Raw genomic sequence first — 16,551 nt, 5'->3', positions numbered from 1 at the left:
AGAGGATAGTTCCAACCCTATATGGGGCTGATGTGACCACATCTGGAGAACCGTATTCAGCTATGGGCACCTCATTACTAGAAGCATATTGACAAATTTGAGCAAATTCAAAGCCTATCAAGTGATTGAGGAAGCCAGGGGAAGTGATTTATAAAGGAAAGATTACAAAAGAGCTAAGTGGAACGTGTCTAAGCAATATTTAGAAGTGACTGCATTATGCAGGGGAAGGGAAGAGACACTCTGGCCTAAATTTTCAGAAGTGACAAAGTGGTAAGCATTTCCTGAAAAAGCAGGCCTCTAAATTGTCTGAAGCTGGACACTCAGAACTGGAGAAACTGAAAGTCCCTAGTCATGTTTGAATGCATAGGCCCCTATCTACAAATGGAGAGTACGCACAGCAGGGGCCCCACTCTTTCACCACAGGGTCAGAACAACTCCCACAGATGTTGTTAATAGGATTTGCTGTTCCCAGAGTTGGAAAGGAATTGCTTGGACTATTTAAAATCTGACTGGACAAGGTCTATTGCAAAGAACCAGCCTGGACTGACAAGGAGAGGGACTGGATGACCTAACTGACCTTTTCTATGTTTAATTTCTAGGATTCAGGGATAGAAATGAAAATTTCAATTTTACTTTAATTACTGGGGCACTACAGCTCTAAATCAATCTCAAAGACAGCATGCACACCATGCTCTGCTGACATTATTAGTTAATTGCATTCTTGTCACAAGATCTCATGATGACCATATTCAAACATTGCTCCCAGCCATGATTTTCAATATTTAAACAGTACATCAAGAATCCTTACCGAATAACACCAGTTTACATTCCATTCACATACAAAATTGAGCAGAATGGCAGGTTTGCTCTTTACAAAAAGGTACAAAATAATCCTAAACATTTAACATTAAAATGCAAGATTAGGCTATCAGATTATTTGGTATATTCTCCCCCTTCCAAAATATAATTTTTCCATACCTCATGTTTGCTGCCTTTGTATGAAAACTATAGTACAAATGAGATTCACAATTCAATATGCTCTAATCCATGCATCCTTTATTCCATTACAACCACTGTGTTGCATTCTAGCAACAGTACACAAACTGCAATCAACCGCAATCAATTTTTACAACAATCTGAGGCTTACAGTACATTTAAGGCCTTTAAATTTGGAAAAAATCAGACCTATAGTAGTAGTGTAACAATTGTAAGTGTCTTGCATTTCTGATGCATATTCTGTGCGATTCCAGTGTCAAAGAATCAAATTACTTCTAAACTAAAAGATTCGTTCAATGAAAATTTAGTTACATAAATTCATCAAAACATAAAATGTTAATTTTTTGCCCTGGAAATCTTATAAAATTTTAATAGCAAAATAATATAGGGATAAAAACATATTTTAACAAAATGTATGCAATCATATACAAACCAGAATTTTGCTGTTTATTGTATTTAGACTTAAATTAAAACTACCAATTAAGAATCTATGCACAATGTAAATTCAAATATGTACAATACTTTTAAAAAGTCTACAGGAATGCTTTACAGAAGGAAATGTTATGGCTCTTATTCAGACCATCTGAATATTAAAAGGAGTTTTCTATTAATGAATTTATACATTATTTTTATTAAACAAAAACAATTTAGTCAGTTTTTCCTTAAGAATATTCCAGTTATATTTATACAGAAAATGGCTGAGCGGTTGCTACAGAATTTAGCCCCATGTATTAGTTAATTTTTTTTTTCCCCCAGGAAAGAGTAGGACCATCTTAAATAATTTACTTGGGAAGATCAGTAAATTAAATAAAGATCACTAAGAGGAAAGACCTCATCACAATAACTTGCCAGTTACAATACCACAGCTAGAAATTTACAAAGAAAGTACTCCCTTAGATCGAACCCATGAATCGATTGTTAAGAACAAGCTGCAGTTCATAACAGTTGTGTTCCATATACTGAGAACACTGGAAAAAAGTCTCATAGGACAGAATTATAAATGATCAGAAGATAGAGAAAACTGATTTTAGAATATTAATATACCACTAGATAAAAAGTGTCCCCATATTCAGCTAGTATCCCCTTGTCCTCCAGAGTAATGAAACTAAAAGTCATTGGAATTACAGTAGTTGACCATATTGTGTGCATTAGTAGAATAATTTCCAGATATAAAAAGACAAGTTTCATCAGATGTTGATTAGAACACCCTAAAGACAGGTATTTCTTCATAGTATAAAGCTATTACAGCTATCCAGTTAAAGCATGTGCAAAAACAGGTAATTTCTTCCATTCACAGTAACTGAGGTAAAATCAAGTAGGGTTCTTCAGGAGTTGGGGAGTTCATGAGATATGAACTGTTTTAGTCTTTCTAGATATTGTGCATAAAGCTCTATGTCGTTATGCCCAGCCCCTTCCACCCAGAGAGGCTCCACTGCACGTGGACATCGCTCATACATTGCCAGGCCATGGGAGAAATCTATTACCTCATCTTCAGTACCGTGAATTACCAACACAGGAGAGGTTACTTTAGATATCTTGTCAATGCTAGGGGGATGGAAAAGAAAGAGAAGTTACTCAGGCTTTTAGTTTTTACATTTGTAATACCAAAGAAAACAAAGTTGAATTAATCACTAAACACAATTAAGGAATATTGTATTTTTTAAAAAATTGATACCCCCACTTGATGCCCCACTGACTTATCCACAAAACAGGCACAGATAACTGTGAGTGCAAGCTGCCCTTTTATCGCCATCTTGCTATCAATCTCTTCGATGGCAAGAAGTCTGTCCACTCTCCTGCCTGGTCAAATCTTTGGCTTATTAGTGACTATCATACCAGCTAGCCTGTGGACATCTGTAACTCAGAACCAACTTCAGCCCACCAATGCATTCCCACAGAGGATGAAACTTAAGTCACCATGTCTGAATTTGAGCTAGTGACCAATGTAGCCTACTACTAAGCTAGTGACATTCGCTCCCTAATTCATTATGGCCCTTTGATTAAAAAAATCGCTTAGAAAGCACCCTTATCCATGTTTTTGACCCCAGAGATGAATACAGATTCTTTTAAAGGATTAATTCATTTTAAGTTTAATTTGAAAATATAATTTTCTAAACTTCAGTATATCATATTTAGACAATAATTTACATATACAATTATTTGTTGCTTCCCCATCAAGTACTAGAATGAACTAAATATACTATACTTTTCATAACAGGTAAATACATCTCAATCTAAAAATATTTGATGGGTGTGGACACCAAGAAAAGAAAGGAACTATTTAGGGTGGTACAAGGGGATAGAACTAGAAATAAGGAGATGAAATTAGGAAAAGGAAGAGTTGGCTTGCTTATTAGCAAGTTTTCTTAACAGTGATATATCTATTATACTGTGGAAGAGTTCCCCAAGTGGCAAGAACTCCATCGCTCTGGACATCTGAAATCAGACACCAGAAGATCTATTGTAGTGAACAATCTTGGACTGACAGAATAACTAGAGTAGACAACTTTTTCCCACCTCTAATTTCTATGATTTGTTAAATAAAGTTGAACAATAATTAAAGGGAGTCAGGATTTTGCTACTCCCAGAAGAAGTAAAGGAAGTAAAACATCTAGATGTGAAAGTGACTAAACAAAAGTGAAGCTGTATCTATTCAGTTGCTCAAAATGAGTAAAAACCAAAAATATAGCCAAGCCAATGTGACAATTTACAAATAAATGTAAGATTTTGAAAATACAGATAATTCAGTTCAAAAATTTAATGTGAACTGGAACAGAGAATTTCACATGTGTAAAAGCTCAGCATTAGATGTATTGTGGGATTCTAGGTAACAGCTATTGCTAAACAAACATTTTGGTCTCTCTACATCCCAGTATCTCTTCAAAACAGACTATACAAGCTTAAAACAGTAAAAAGTTAAGTCTTTTGATTTTGAGGTTAGATTCTAGGTAGGAAAACATTAAATATGGACTAGTCAGGTTTAGCTTTTTCCATGTGGAATACAGGTAAGGACTTTAAGAACATTAGAGGGAGACTGTCAATGTAAGACATGTACAATTGTAGTTTTTATTTGCATCCCCAGGTGAAGAATACCATAATTAAATGGCAGTGTGAAATAAGCAAAATATTGAATAATCTAGTTTAAAAAAAAGTTTTAAAACCCAATGGACTGCCGGCCACTGAGTAAAGATTTCATAACAGGCATGTCAGCTATGTGCAGTTATGTACACAAAAGGCTTTTTATATATCACTCTTACTAGCTAGCTACTGTTTTTAATATATTTTAGAAAGCTGGGAAACCCTCATCATTGCAGCATCCAGGTAACTAGCTAACAGTTTGTGAATACAGATGATGAACTGTCATTCAAGAAAAAATATTTGTATTTTGCAAAAAATTGGAAAGCATCCCATTGCCAACTCAGCTACATGTAAAGCAGTATTTAAACTGCACATTAGCCTACTTGGTATTCTCAGCCACACCACTCTGCAGCTAGGAAATCTACAGAGATTACATTCTCATGGGGTCCCAACATAAAATGCACATAACAGCAATTCTCCAAAGGTGTATATAAACATATTGTTTCCTACAGTAAAGGCAGACAGCTGAGCTGTACACATTAATGAAAATGCACAAATGTTTATTTCCCTTGTTTTAAGTATAAGTGAAGTGAGTCACAGCAATGACCAGATCAGTAGAAGGTTAATAAAAAATACTGTACAACAGCTCTGCTGTCAAGTTTTCAACACTCCCCCCACCCACATATTTACTTTTTAAACTGTTTGATTTGACTCATCTAATCATTGCTACACAATCTTATGAATAAAGTAATTAAAAACCTTAGCTTTTTCTCCTCTAGAAGTATTAATTTTAATCATAAATGTTAGAAATTTAAAAACTCTAAGAGAAGAACAATGCACAAGTTTGAGAGCAACATCTTTTAAACTACTACTACACTCTCAGTGAATTCACATTTTAACTTGCTGAGAAGTGTACTAAGGATGACGACTTCACAAAAAACTTGTAGCTCTATAAGCTTGAAGATCATGTATTTTAAAGAAGCAGTTGTCTCACTAGCTACAGTCTGTCTTCCTAGAACACTCTCTTTAAATGTTAGCTGTTATGATCAAGTTAAGATAAAACATAACAAATAGAATGAATTCCACTGCTATATCCTAGCTACAAAGAGTCTATCTACATGGTGAACTCCCCTCCCTCCATCCCCGCAGCAAGTCTCAGAGCCTGGGCCAATGATACAGGCTAAAAATAGCTGCGTAGACATTCTCGCTGGGGCTGGAGCTTGGGCTCCGAGACCCACCGCCTTTGCTGGGTTTCAGAGTCTGAGTGAGAACGTGTACACTACCAATTTTAGCACCATAGCGTGAGCCCTGCAAGCCCAAGTCAGTTGACCTGGGTTCTGAGACTCAGGCCTGGTCTACACTATGCATTTAAACCGAATTTAACCCTGCACCCATCCACACAACGAGGCCCTTTATATCGATATAAAGGACTCTTTAAACCGGTTTCTGTACTCCTCCCCGACGAGAGGAGTAGTGCTGAAATTGGTATTGACATGTCAGATTAGGGTTAGTGTGGCCGCAAATCGACGGTGTTGGCCTCCGGGCGGTATCCCACAGTGCACCATTGTGACCGCTCTGGAAAGCGATCTGAACTCAGATGCACTGGCCAGGTAGACAGGAAAAGCCCCGCGAACTTTTGAATTTCATTTCCTGTTTGCCCAGCGTGGAGCTCTGATCAGCACGGGTGACGATGCAGTCCCAAATCCAAAAAGAGCTCCAGCATGGACTGTACGGGAGATACTGGATCTGATCGCTGTATGGGGAGACAAATCTATTCTATCAGAGCTCCGTAACAGAAGACGAAATGCCAAAGCATTTGAAAAAAATCTCCAGGCTATGAACAGAGTCCACAGCACAGTGCTGCGTGACAAGCGTAATGGAAAGCCAAAGAATCAAATGGACACTCATGGAGGGAGGGAGGGGTACTGAAGACTGCAACTATCCCACAGTCCCCGCAGTCTCCGAAAAGCATTTGCATTCTTGGCTGAGCTCCCAATGCCTGTAGGGTCAAACACATTGTCTGGGGTGGTTCAGGGTCTCTCTCTTCAATTTACCCACCCCCCGTGAAAGAAAAGGGGAAAAAATCGTTTCTTGACTTTTTTCAATGTCACCGTATGTCTACCGCATGCTGCTGGTAGACACGGTTCTGCGGCACTGAACAGCAGCATCCTCTCCTCTCCCTTCCCCGGTGGCAGACGGTACAGTGCAGAAAGACTAATAGCCGTCCTCATCATCATCCCATGAGTGCTCCTGGCTGGCCTCAGGTGAGGTCGGCCAGGGGCGTCTGGGTAAAAATAGGAATGACTCCCAGTCATTCCCGGCAGATGGTACAGAACGGCTGGTAACCATCTTCATCATAGCACCTGGGGGCTAAGCTCCATGAGCCCCCTCCCTTTCATGTCTAAAGAAAAGATTCTGTACTGCCTGGACTATCATAGCAGTGGGATGCTGGGCTCCTCTCCCCCCAACCGTTTAATGTCCTGCCTGGACTATCATAGCAGCTGGAGGCTGCCTCTCCCTCATTTTATCTCACTAAAAAAAGTCAGTGTTTCTTATTCCTGCATTCTTTATTACTTCCTCACACCAATGGGGGGACCCTGCAACGGTAGCCCAGGAGGGTTGGGGGAGGAGGGAAGAAACTGCTGGGGTTGTTGCAGGGAAACCCCCTAGAATGGCAGGCAGCTCATCATTTCTGCGGGATCTGACACGGAGCGGCTGTACTCTCTGGTACACTGGTTCTCTAGTACACTTGCCCCATATTCTAGGCAGGACTGACTATTTTTAGATACAACATAAAGGAGGGAATGACCCAGGGAGTCATTCCCATTTTTGTCTTTGCGCCCCCGGCCAACCTCAGCGAAAGTCAGCCAGGAGCACCCATGACAGCAGCAGACAGTACAGAACGACTGATAACCGTCATCTCATTGCCAATTTACACTGGCACGGCAGACGGTACAGAACGATTGATAACCGTCTCTGCTACCTTGCAAAAGCAAATGAATGCTGCTGTGTAGCGCTGTAGTACCGCCTCTGTCAGCGGCATCCAGTACACATACGGTGACAGTGACAAAAGGCAAAATGGGCTCCATGGTTGCCATGCTATGGCATCTGCCAGGGCAATCCAGGGAAAAAGGGCGCGAAATGATTGTCTGCCATTGCTTTCTCGGAGGAAGGAATGAGTGACGACATTTACCCAGAATCACCCGCAACACTATTTTTGTACCATCATGCATTGGGATCTCAACCCAGAATTAAAATGGCAGGGGAGACTGCGGGAATTATGGGATAGCTACGGGATAGCTACCCACAGTGCAACGCTCCAGAAATCGACACTAGTCTCGGTACATGGACGCACACCGCCAAATTAATGTGCTGTGTGTGGCTGCGTGCACTCGACTTTATACAATCTGTTTTACAAAACCGGTTTATGTAAAATCAGAATAATCCCATAGTGTAGATTGTCCCATTTTTTGTCCCATTTTTTTTTGCAGTGTAGATGTACCCAAAGTCTGTAGCAGGTCACAGAGCTCAACTCTGCACAAGTCTCCATGGAGTCTGCTCATCTTCTCCCTTCCCCGGCTACAGGAAACTAATTGGGGTATTTTTTCCTCTCAGACTTTTGCATGCATCGTCTGAAGATCAGTATCACTAGCAATGTATGACAGTCTCAGAAGACAATGCTACTATATATGACTATAATGCTCAAGTGAGGAACCTCTCTCTGTAAAAAGTTGCATGGAATACTTAATAGCAGACATTCAAGTCCCTAGAGAATCAGAGATGGCTTCTGTAGCTGCAAAGTACACTCTGCAGCATAGCGTCATAGTAAAATGTTAAACAATACTGCTTCCACCAAACGGCCTTGTACAGCTCAGATTTAGACAAGGATTAGAACTATTTGTACTTGAGAGATGCCTCCCAGAGAAGTCAAACAAGAATCTGGTGCTGATTACTCAAAGTAAATTTGACTACTCAGTTAACAGTCACTGCAATAAGCAGCAGGTGGTTTAAGACAGTAGTTCTCAACCCAGGTTATGCATACCTTGGGGGTACGCACAGGTCTTTCATGGGGTACATCAACTTATTTAGATATTTTCCTAGTTTTACAACAAGCTATATAAAAAGTGCTAGTGAAGTCGGTACAAACTAAAATTTCATGCAATGACTTGTTTATTCTGCTTTATATAGTATACACTGAAATGCAAGTACAATGTTTATATTCTGATTGATTTATTTTATAATTATGTGGTAAAAAATGGGAAAGCAAGCAATTTTTCAGCAACATGTATTTTTATGTCTGATTTTGTAAGCAAGTAGTTTTTAAGTGAGATGAAATTTGGGGTACACAAGATAAATCAGACTCCTAAAGGGGTACTGTATTCTGGAAAGGTTGAGAGTATTTTCTTACACTTTACAAAATGTTGTAATATGTTCTGGTTTATTAAAGCAATTTTCAGATGCAAATTAGATAAAGTGTGTTCATTAGTATGAAGTTTTAATAATTAAAGAAGGAGGAGTTAAAATAAATTACATCTGGCTTCTTTGCCAGAGTAGCCCCACAAAATTGATTCTTCAAGGTTCTACTGTGTGGAATTTGGGCCTCCACCTTTCTCCCTCACTCAGAAAAAAAGAATGATTGTGCTCTGGAAGATGCAGTTTCTGGTTTGAACATGAATCCTTATGGACATCTGTAACTGGTCACGACTCACCCCTGCAGCGCCTCCTGCTGGTTGCTTCGGGAATTAGTTCAAATTCCAGCTCAGAGCGCCCTCTACAGGCCGGTGATCCGCCTTGTTTCCTGCTACAGGCCCCGTGTCCCTCCCTGGACCGCAGTGCCCCTTTTACATGGGGTTCTGCCCCCTGGCAGCAACCCCTTTTCCTTAGGGGTTTCCCCTCCCTAGGATCCCCCCCCACCCTCTATCCCCACTTTGCCTCAGTGTCGTGGCAACTGCCCAGTCATTAGCTAACCCCACACCCTGGGGCAGACTGCAGTATTAGCCTCTCATCATCGGCAAAGGGGGTTAGACCTGCTGCCTTGGCCTACCCCTGGGTTGCACCCTGCAACGCCCAGTACCTCTTAGCCTTCTGCTAGGCTGCAGCCTGGGGCTTTCCAGGCAGGAGCTCCCCAGCTCCTCTGCCTTTCCCCAGCCCTGCTTCACCCTAGGTACCTTATTTAGTTCGTTGCAGCCGGGCCCTTCTCTCTCTGAACGGAGAGAGAGACTGTCTGGGCTCCTGGCTTCTCTGCCCTTATATAAGGGCCTGTTGCTCAGTTTGGGGCGTGGCCCCAGCTGCTGCCACTTCCCCAATCAGCCCAGCCTAAAAGGCTGCTTTCTCCAGCCCCCAGCCCTTATCCAGGGCTGTTTTAACCCCTTTAAGGCCAGAGCAGAGATCCACTCTGCTACAACATCCCACTTACAAACATTTGTAAGTGTTGCAAAAACAACTGCAACACTGAAGGGTGCTCTCTGGTCCCTCATTTTCACTCTTAGGATGTAAAGTTCACTTGCTTTTACAACTCAGTATTTGATACGGTTTAGGATTCCTGGAACAGCTGTTAGCATCTAGAGTGTAAAAGCCTAAACAATAGAGACAAGTGTATTCCTTATCCTGAAACTAATCACGTTTAACTTTCAATGCCGCATTTTAAAGATTTTAAGCTTATTTTAAAGACAACAGCTGAAGTTCTGCGACACATCTTATCAATTGATCTTAGGTGCCCCCCTTTATGGTGGTATCTGAGCACCTCAATCTTAATGCCTTTATCCTCACAACCCCCTTGCAAGACAAGGAAGTATTTTACAAATGGGGACCTGAGGCAGAGAGACTCACAGGAAGCCTGTGGCAGAGCTGGTCACAGAGTCCTAGGCTAGTGCCATAACCACTGTGCTATCCTTCCTCTCTTCCTTTATGCAGTAGCAGATATTATCCAGCACCTTTAGTCTATTGTTTTTGTAGAGCAGTATCAGCAGTTAACAAGAAGCCTAAAATTCTTTCCACATATATTTGTTGACACCACGTACCTTTTAAATCAGAGTTGGCTGAGCAATGTACACTTCTTAAGGGGTGTTACTTGTTAGATTCAAGCACTTGACAGCGCAACTATAGCTAACAGTTACCAGTCCAAATTTAACATACAATGGATTGGTGAACTGTGTACGAGCATTAAAAATTGAAATGATAAATAGCTGTCAACGTTGTAGGGTTTTCTTTATTTGCTTATTTAGCAAACGAACATGCCAGTTTGAGACTACAAGCTACTCAGTGGCAAATGAATATATTTATTATCTGTTTTGATTTATAAGATGTGCCTGTCCAGAGTTCAAGATGCATGTCACAATACAAATAAAAGAACACACTATAGAAAAGTTTAAGGTGACCATAGAGCAATCCCTCCAGCAATATTAGCACATACCTTGGGAAAGCATCAAAGCAATATGTCTTCCTGGTGTCAGGAAAAGCTACCCGTAATCCAGACATCAAAGGAGAATGAAGGATTACAGCTGCACACTCATACCGAGATGCCAGGTCCACTGTCGGGACAGTTCCAATACTCTGACCATACAGAATTATGTTCTCAGGACTCACACCATACCTGCAAAGAGAATTAGAAAATATATCGCTTAATTTTTATTTTATTTTTTTTTTAAACAACCTATATGAAATGAAGAACAGTGACAAGGACAAAACATACGTTCTACCCACTGCAGCTCTCCAAAATCCACTCCCAGTATATAGGAAAGTATCAAGTCTGTATGTAATGGAGTAAATCATTATTGAAGTATTATGTACTAATTAGAACACTTTCAGGATTATCAGCATGCTGGTTACTCTCAACCATACTTGTGAATGTTCAGGAATCTATCTTTCACAACACAGTGCAGCAAACTGTGTTTGACACTGAAAAAAGGAATCTTACAGGAATTGCTATCTTAACGCGGACATTCAGTCTCCTGTTTAAAAAAAGCTCTTTGTTATATAAAAACAGTCGGATTCAACCCAAGAGGAGATATAATCAAGATCAAATGAACTGGGAATTAAGTACAATTGCCTTATTTACATTGTTAATAAAATGCAAGATGGATGGATCTTAATTATTCCCATCCATTCTGCTAGCATCCTAGTCTGCATGCTGTATAGTTCAGACCTTACTTTACTTATAGCTCAAGTTACAGAAGTTACAGACTGATGTATAGTAATCTGCTGCTACAAAGCATCACTAATAGCACAATCTCAGATACTCAGAAATATCAAAAAGTTGGTTTAAATTATTAAATTACTTTCCAGGGTAATCTCAATTTTTTAGGATAAACAATATTTGGTCACCACAATATTTAACACACAAATTATAGCTATTCTGAGAGTCACAAGATATTACCCACAGAGCCTCAATGTCCAGCCCACTTTATTACGAGCGGCACAAAGAAATAATTCACTGCAGAGGAATGCATGTTTCCAGTAGGAAATATTTTTTAATCTGTTTGTAAGAGTGCATTTTCCCAATGATGATAGGCCCCATTGTCACTAATACTATCATTGCTATGGCAATGGAAGTCAGAACCTACAGCTGGGATTCCACCAGGTGTATGGAGGCAGGTTTTCAGTCCCTTTGGATGTGAAATGGATAGCAGCCTGGTGCACACATGACTGGCTGCTTTACCAGAAACCGACCAGCAAGCAATCAGCTGCTCCTATGGCAGCAGTAAAAGGGATAGGGAAGCATAGGCGCCGACTCCGTGGGTGCTCCGGGGCTGGAGCACTCACAGGGAAAAATTGGTGGGTGATCTGCACCCACTGGCAGCCAAGCTCCCCTCCCCGCCCCACCTCCACCTCCTCCTTGAGCATGCCACATCCCTGCTTCTCCGCCTACCTCCCAGTGCTTGCCTCTGAAAAACAGCTGGAACAGCAGGAATACGCGTGCTCAGGAGAGGAGGCAGGGAAGAGGCTAGACTGGAGTGGGGATTTGGGGAAGCGGTTGGAATAGGGGAAGGGAGGGGGTAGAGTTGGGGCAGGAACTTTGGGGAAGGGGTTGGAATGGGGGTGAGCAGGGGTGGGAGGGGGCAGGACAGGTGGGGAGTAGGGCGGGGCCGGGGGTAGAGGAGGGTGAAGCACCCACTGGCGTCAACAGAAGTTGGTGCCTATGTAGGGAAGAAAAGTTACTGAGAAGGGAGAACACAGTACTAATCATCCTAGGACAGGTTACAGTCTGATACTTAATTTTATAATAGAGCAAGACTTATTTGGATTGTAGTCTCTTTGAGACAGGGACTGCGCCTTCCCAGACGTTTGTACAATGCTTAACACACTGTAACATTACTGCAATATAAGTAAGCAACTATAATAAAAATTTGTCCCCGGAGTGAACTCTATCCTCCTAGTGGTCTGTCACAGCCAGAGTCTGATGTCTTTCAAGATGTAATGCTCATTTAGGGCAAATTTTCCCTGGCTGGCAGAGAGGGCCCTGGATGCAGCGAAACCCTGTATGGTTCTGTTGTACGGGAAGAGAATCTGAGAAGTGAAATCCTGGCCCCACTGCCTTAAATGGGGGCACAATTTCTTTCCAGAAGTCATTTGAAAAGAATCTGCACTCACTTCATGGTACAGTGCACCCAACTATGTTGATCCATCCACCAGCCATTTCACCCTGTTACTCAGAGAGATGGGTGCAGTCAGAGCAGAGACCACCACAACCTAAAAGTTGCAGCAGCAGTCACTGTGTGTGTGTGTGTGTGCGCGCGCATGCAGAACATTCCACAGATTATTAATATTGCAGTAGGGCCTAGAGGCACCAATCAGGCATTCACTGTGCTAGATAATGTACAAACATACAGTGAAGAGATGTCCCTCTTCCAAAGAGTTTACAATCTAAGCATATAGTAAAGAAAACAGCAGGAAGATGAAGGGAAAGCACAAGGCAACAGTGATCTGCTCCCTAGAGTGTGAGCTTTGTAACCCTGTTTTTGCCCACAGGCTAGGATTTTCCTCATTTGCTCATTTTCACCAGTTTTGGTTTTATTTTGTTTCTGTAAGTGGTTTATGTAATTTGTTGTGTCAGCAAAGCACATGGCTACCACAGTGATAGGCCCTCTAGAAGCAAAGAAGTTAAGGCACAATCTGCATTTCGCAGGAAGCAAATCAGTTAAAGTAGGATGCCGTGTGAAGTGCTACAAACGTTGGGGATTTCTACATTGCAATCAGCCCTGTTTCACTGACTGTCAGAGCCATTAAAAGTTTAGTTCTGATTATATCATAGCTGTGAAGTGGCATTTTAGCTATATTTGTCTTTAAAGCATTAAGATGCTAATATTGTCCTTTACGGTATAAAGTGCAATGTGCTGGAACATGCACTGAGTCAAGTGACAAGGGTGTAACTGGTACCAGAATTAGTGACACAAAGCAGGAAGGGCGACTAAAGATTGTTTTAGTTATGTAGTTGTCATGCCTACGTCACTTCTAGCTAATCAGCATTAAGCAATTAGATAGTGGAAGTTCCTAAAACTAGTTAAATTATCTTTCCCTTTGCCCTTGCTCCTTTTGATCAGACGAGTGCCACATCTTTCAGACAAATTCACCTCGAAACAGCTGAACAAAACACTCATGTTTATATTTTACACATTTACTGCAGGGCCAAAGGACATTTGATGATTCAACAGCAAGGTGCATGAACAGGTGAAACAGAATCTAAACACCTGCCGTTTTAAGTTTTAATCGGTGATGTCTCAGCTCCTTAAAATAAACATTTTATAAGAAGAGAGCAGTCAGAAGGATAGTGAATCACAGGAGAGGACAAGCATGGGTAGAAAGAGAGCAGAGGGAGTAGAACCTGAAGTCAAGAAGAGAAGAAAGGAAGGAGTGAGGAAAACCACCTGGCAAGAAAGAGTGCAGTGGGGGAGGGAAGAAAGCGAAAACAATATATATTTTGAAAAGACTAATTCTTTTCCTCAGGATTCTGTCACGACTCATTTTCCTTCTTAAAGGAAGAATGTTAGTCCACCACTCAAAGAGCGGCTCCTAAAAATATTCTCCATGAAATAAATGAGCTTTGGTCTCTATGTAAACAGAAGTCCATGTGACTGAATGGAAGACCCAAGCTACAATTTGCGGGTATGCAACTGTGTTTCTACAGAGCTCATCTTATCTGCCTGTAAGTCTAAACACCGTTGGAGTGGGGAGCGCAGTGCAGGGGAACAGTGCAATTTGGAGAAAGGAGCAAATCTTGAAGCATCTACAAAAGTTATACAGGCACAAGAAAGACTACAGGGTAGCCTCACATACAAAACAAAGAGACCACGTCTTTTACTTTTAATATGGTTGACAGCTGCAAAGCATAGCATGTTTCTGCAAGAGAAAAACCAAAACACTTATTTTTTCTATTGACCCCCACTCATAGGTGGAAAGGTTCACAAGTATTTGCAATCACAATACACCCACTACAGCAGGGTTTTTCAGCCTGTGGGTCAGGACCCAAAATTGAGTCACCAGAGTTTTTTCAAAGGGTTGTGTGGCAGCTCCGGTCCCACAGGGCTGGCTGGGATCACTTCCCTGCTCCAGCCTTTGCAACCTCTGGGGTTCCAGCATCACTCAGGTTTGACCCAACCATCATGACAATGGGAGTCCAGCAACGCCACTCTCACAAATTTGGTCCAGTTGGGGGATGGGGCCAAACTTGAGTGGCACTGCAATCCCCTAGGGTGCAGTGCCCACAGCAGAGGGCCTAGCAGCACAGGAGCTGCCACTGTGGGTGAATGCTGTGCAGGACCCAACCCCTCCAAGGGGCAGGACCCACCTGAAACCAATCCAGGGTCTCCACCATCAAACTTATTTACTGGGTCATGATAAGCCATGAATATTTACAAATGGGTCCTGAGCCCAACAAGGTTGAGAACCACTGCTGAGGACATAGTTGCTGGCTACAAACAGACTGAAACTGGTGACTACTCTGCTTGTTCCCAGACACATCACTAGGTCAAACTCTGAAACAGAGACTCAGGCCATCTCAACATGTCTATTTTTGGGTGGGATCAGTCTCTTTGAAAAATCAATTTTGGTTAGTCCCTCCCCACCGTTCTCATATCCAACATTTAGCTTTCATATTTACTATATCTAGGGACCGTTTGAAATGAAAGTGCTTGCATTGTAAGCAGAGGCTGCCTTGCTTTTTTCCCAGGGCCTCAGAAATACAGAGCAATAAGTCCCTTTCAAAAGGAACAATTTGGAATTTGATGGCATTATGTGTCCGTCTCTCACGGGGAGCTCCTGTAAACCGTCTTCAAGTAACACTAAATAATTTAGTTTGCAAATATCTAAAATAAATCCAGCACATTTCAGCTAAATAGACAAACCTGCCATATTGAGAGGTGATTACAGATTTCTAGAACATTTTTATTAGAGCACATCTCATAATCTACTTCCTTTTTTTAAAGTCTTTACTGCTACCCTTTATATAAAAAACTTAAACCTCCAGCATGGATACTTTCAAGGCACCTACCTTTTAAGGTAACTGCTAGGTCTACTCCTTGTGGAATTCTGCGGCACTGCGCATGTAAAGAATTTATGTCTCCTGCATATTTCTTTGCTTCCCCACAGAAAAATGACTTTCTGACAAGGAAGCAAAAGGAAGCCACAAGAGCAGTCATGCAATCCTCTCCAGCACTATGTTTTGGGTGCCCAGAGCAGCCAGCAGAGAGGTAAATCACTGTGGGAGAGGGGGCAGGACTGAGGAAGACCTGACTGGTGGCTCCTACCCTGTGCTGGGCTCAGCTGCTGGTCCCGGCTGGGCTGGGGAGAATGAGACTTCCTCTTCCCCTGCCTGGCATCCAGGCCCAGGTCAGACCCACCCCCAGATTTCTCCCCCAGCTGCAGGAAGCTCTGCAAACTCCCATCCCCCTGGCTTCCTGAATCCATCGCTCCTCAGCTGCAGCGGGAGCCAGGGCCGGCTCCAGACACCAGCTTATCAAGCAGGTGCTTGGGGCGGCAACTCTGGAGCGGGGCGGCACTTTCAGGTATTCGGCGGAGGGTCCCTCCGATTGTGGCTTTATTTTTAATTTTTTTTTTTGACTGCTTGGGGCGGTAAAACCTCTGGAGCCGGCCCTGGGGGGAGCTGCTCCCACATTCACCCAACTCCCACTCATACCCAAACCCTCCAGTCAAGCCTCACCCCACCACGCACTCAGAACCCACTGATGAGTCCCACTCCCCCTGTACCTGGACTACCCTGACAAGCCACCTGCACCCTGATCCCCACTCCACTGATCCCCATCCCACTGAGCCCCACTGCCCCAGCATCTGAACCCCTCATTGAGCCCCTCACACCCTGACCCCTCTGCCGAGCTCTATCCCCTGCACACTCAGACCCCCCATCCTGAGCCCAAACCAGCTTAACCTGGACCCCCCCTGCAGAGTCCATTACCATTGCACCCAGAACCCCCCAAATAGCTCCTGTGCATCCAAATCCCCCCGCACCTGGATCCCCCACTGAGC

At 42.4% G+C, this 16,551-nt stretch overlaps 1 protein-coding gene across 1 annotated transcript in view; it reads right to left on the bottom strand.

Annotated features, from left to right (window-relative positions):
• Positions 1 to 1,034: 1,034 nt before the first annotated feature.
• The window catches only part of ABHD17C (abhydrolase domain containing 17C), a 67,348-nt gene continuing 51,831 nt past the window's right edge, over positions 1,035 to 16,551 (bottom strand). Inside the window, exons 2-3 of the mRNA XM_030577278.1 lie at positions 10,487 to 10,666; positions 1,035 to 2,541 (exon numbers count right to left, since the gene is read on the bottom strand). Coding sequence (XP_030433138.1) covers positions 2,322 to 2,541; positions 10,487 to 10,666 — 400 coding nt within the window. The 3' untranslated portion in view covers positions 1,035 to 2,321. The remainder of the gene's footprint in view (positions 2,542 to 10,486; positions 10,667 to 16,551) is intronic.

The sequence above is a fragment of the Gopherus evgoodei genome, chromosome 10 (genome assembly GCF_007399415.2).
Source record: "Gopherus evgoodei ecotype Sinaloan lineage chromosome 10, rGopEvg1_v1.p, whole genome shotgun sequence".
Classification (NCBI taxonomy): domain Eukaryota; kingdom Metazoa; phylum Chordata; order Testudines; family Testudinidae; genus Gopherus; species Gopherus evgoodei.
This window is presented reverse-complemented; position numbering and strand designations above follow the sequence as displayed.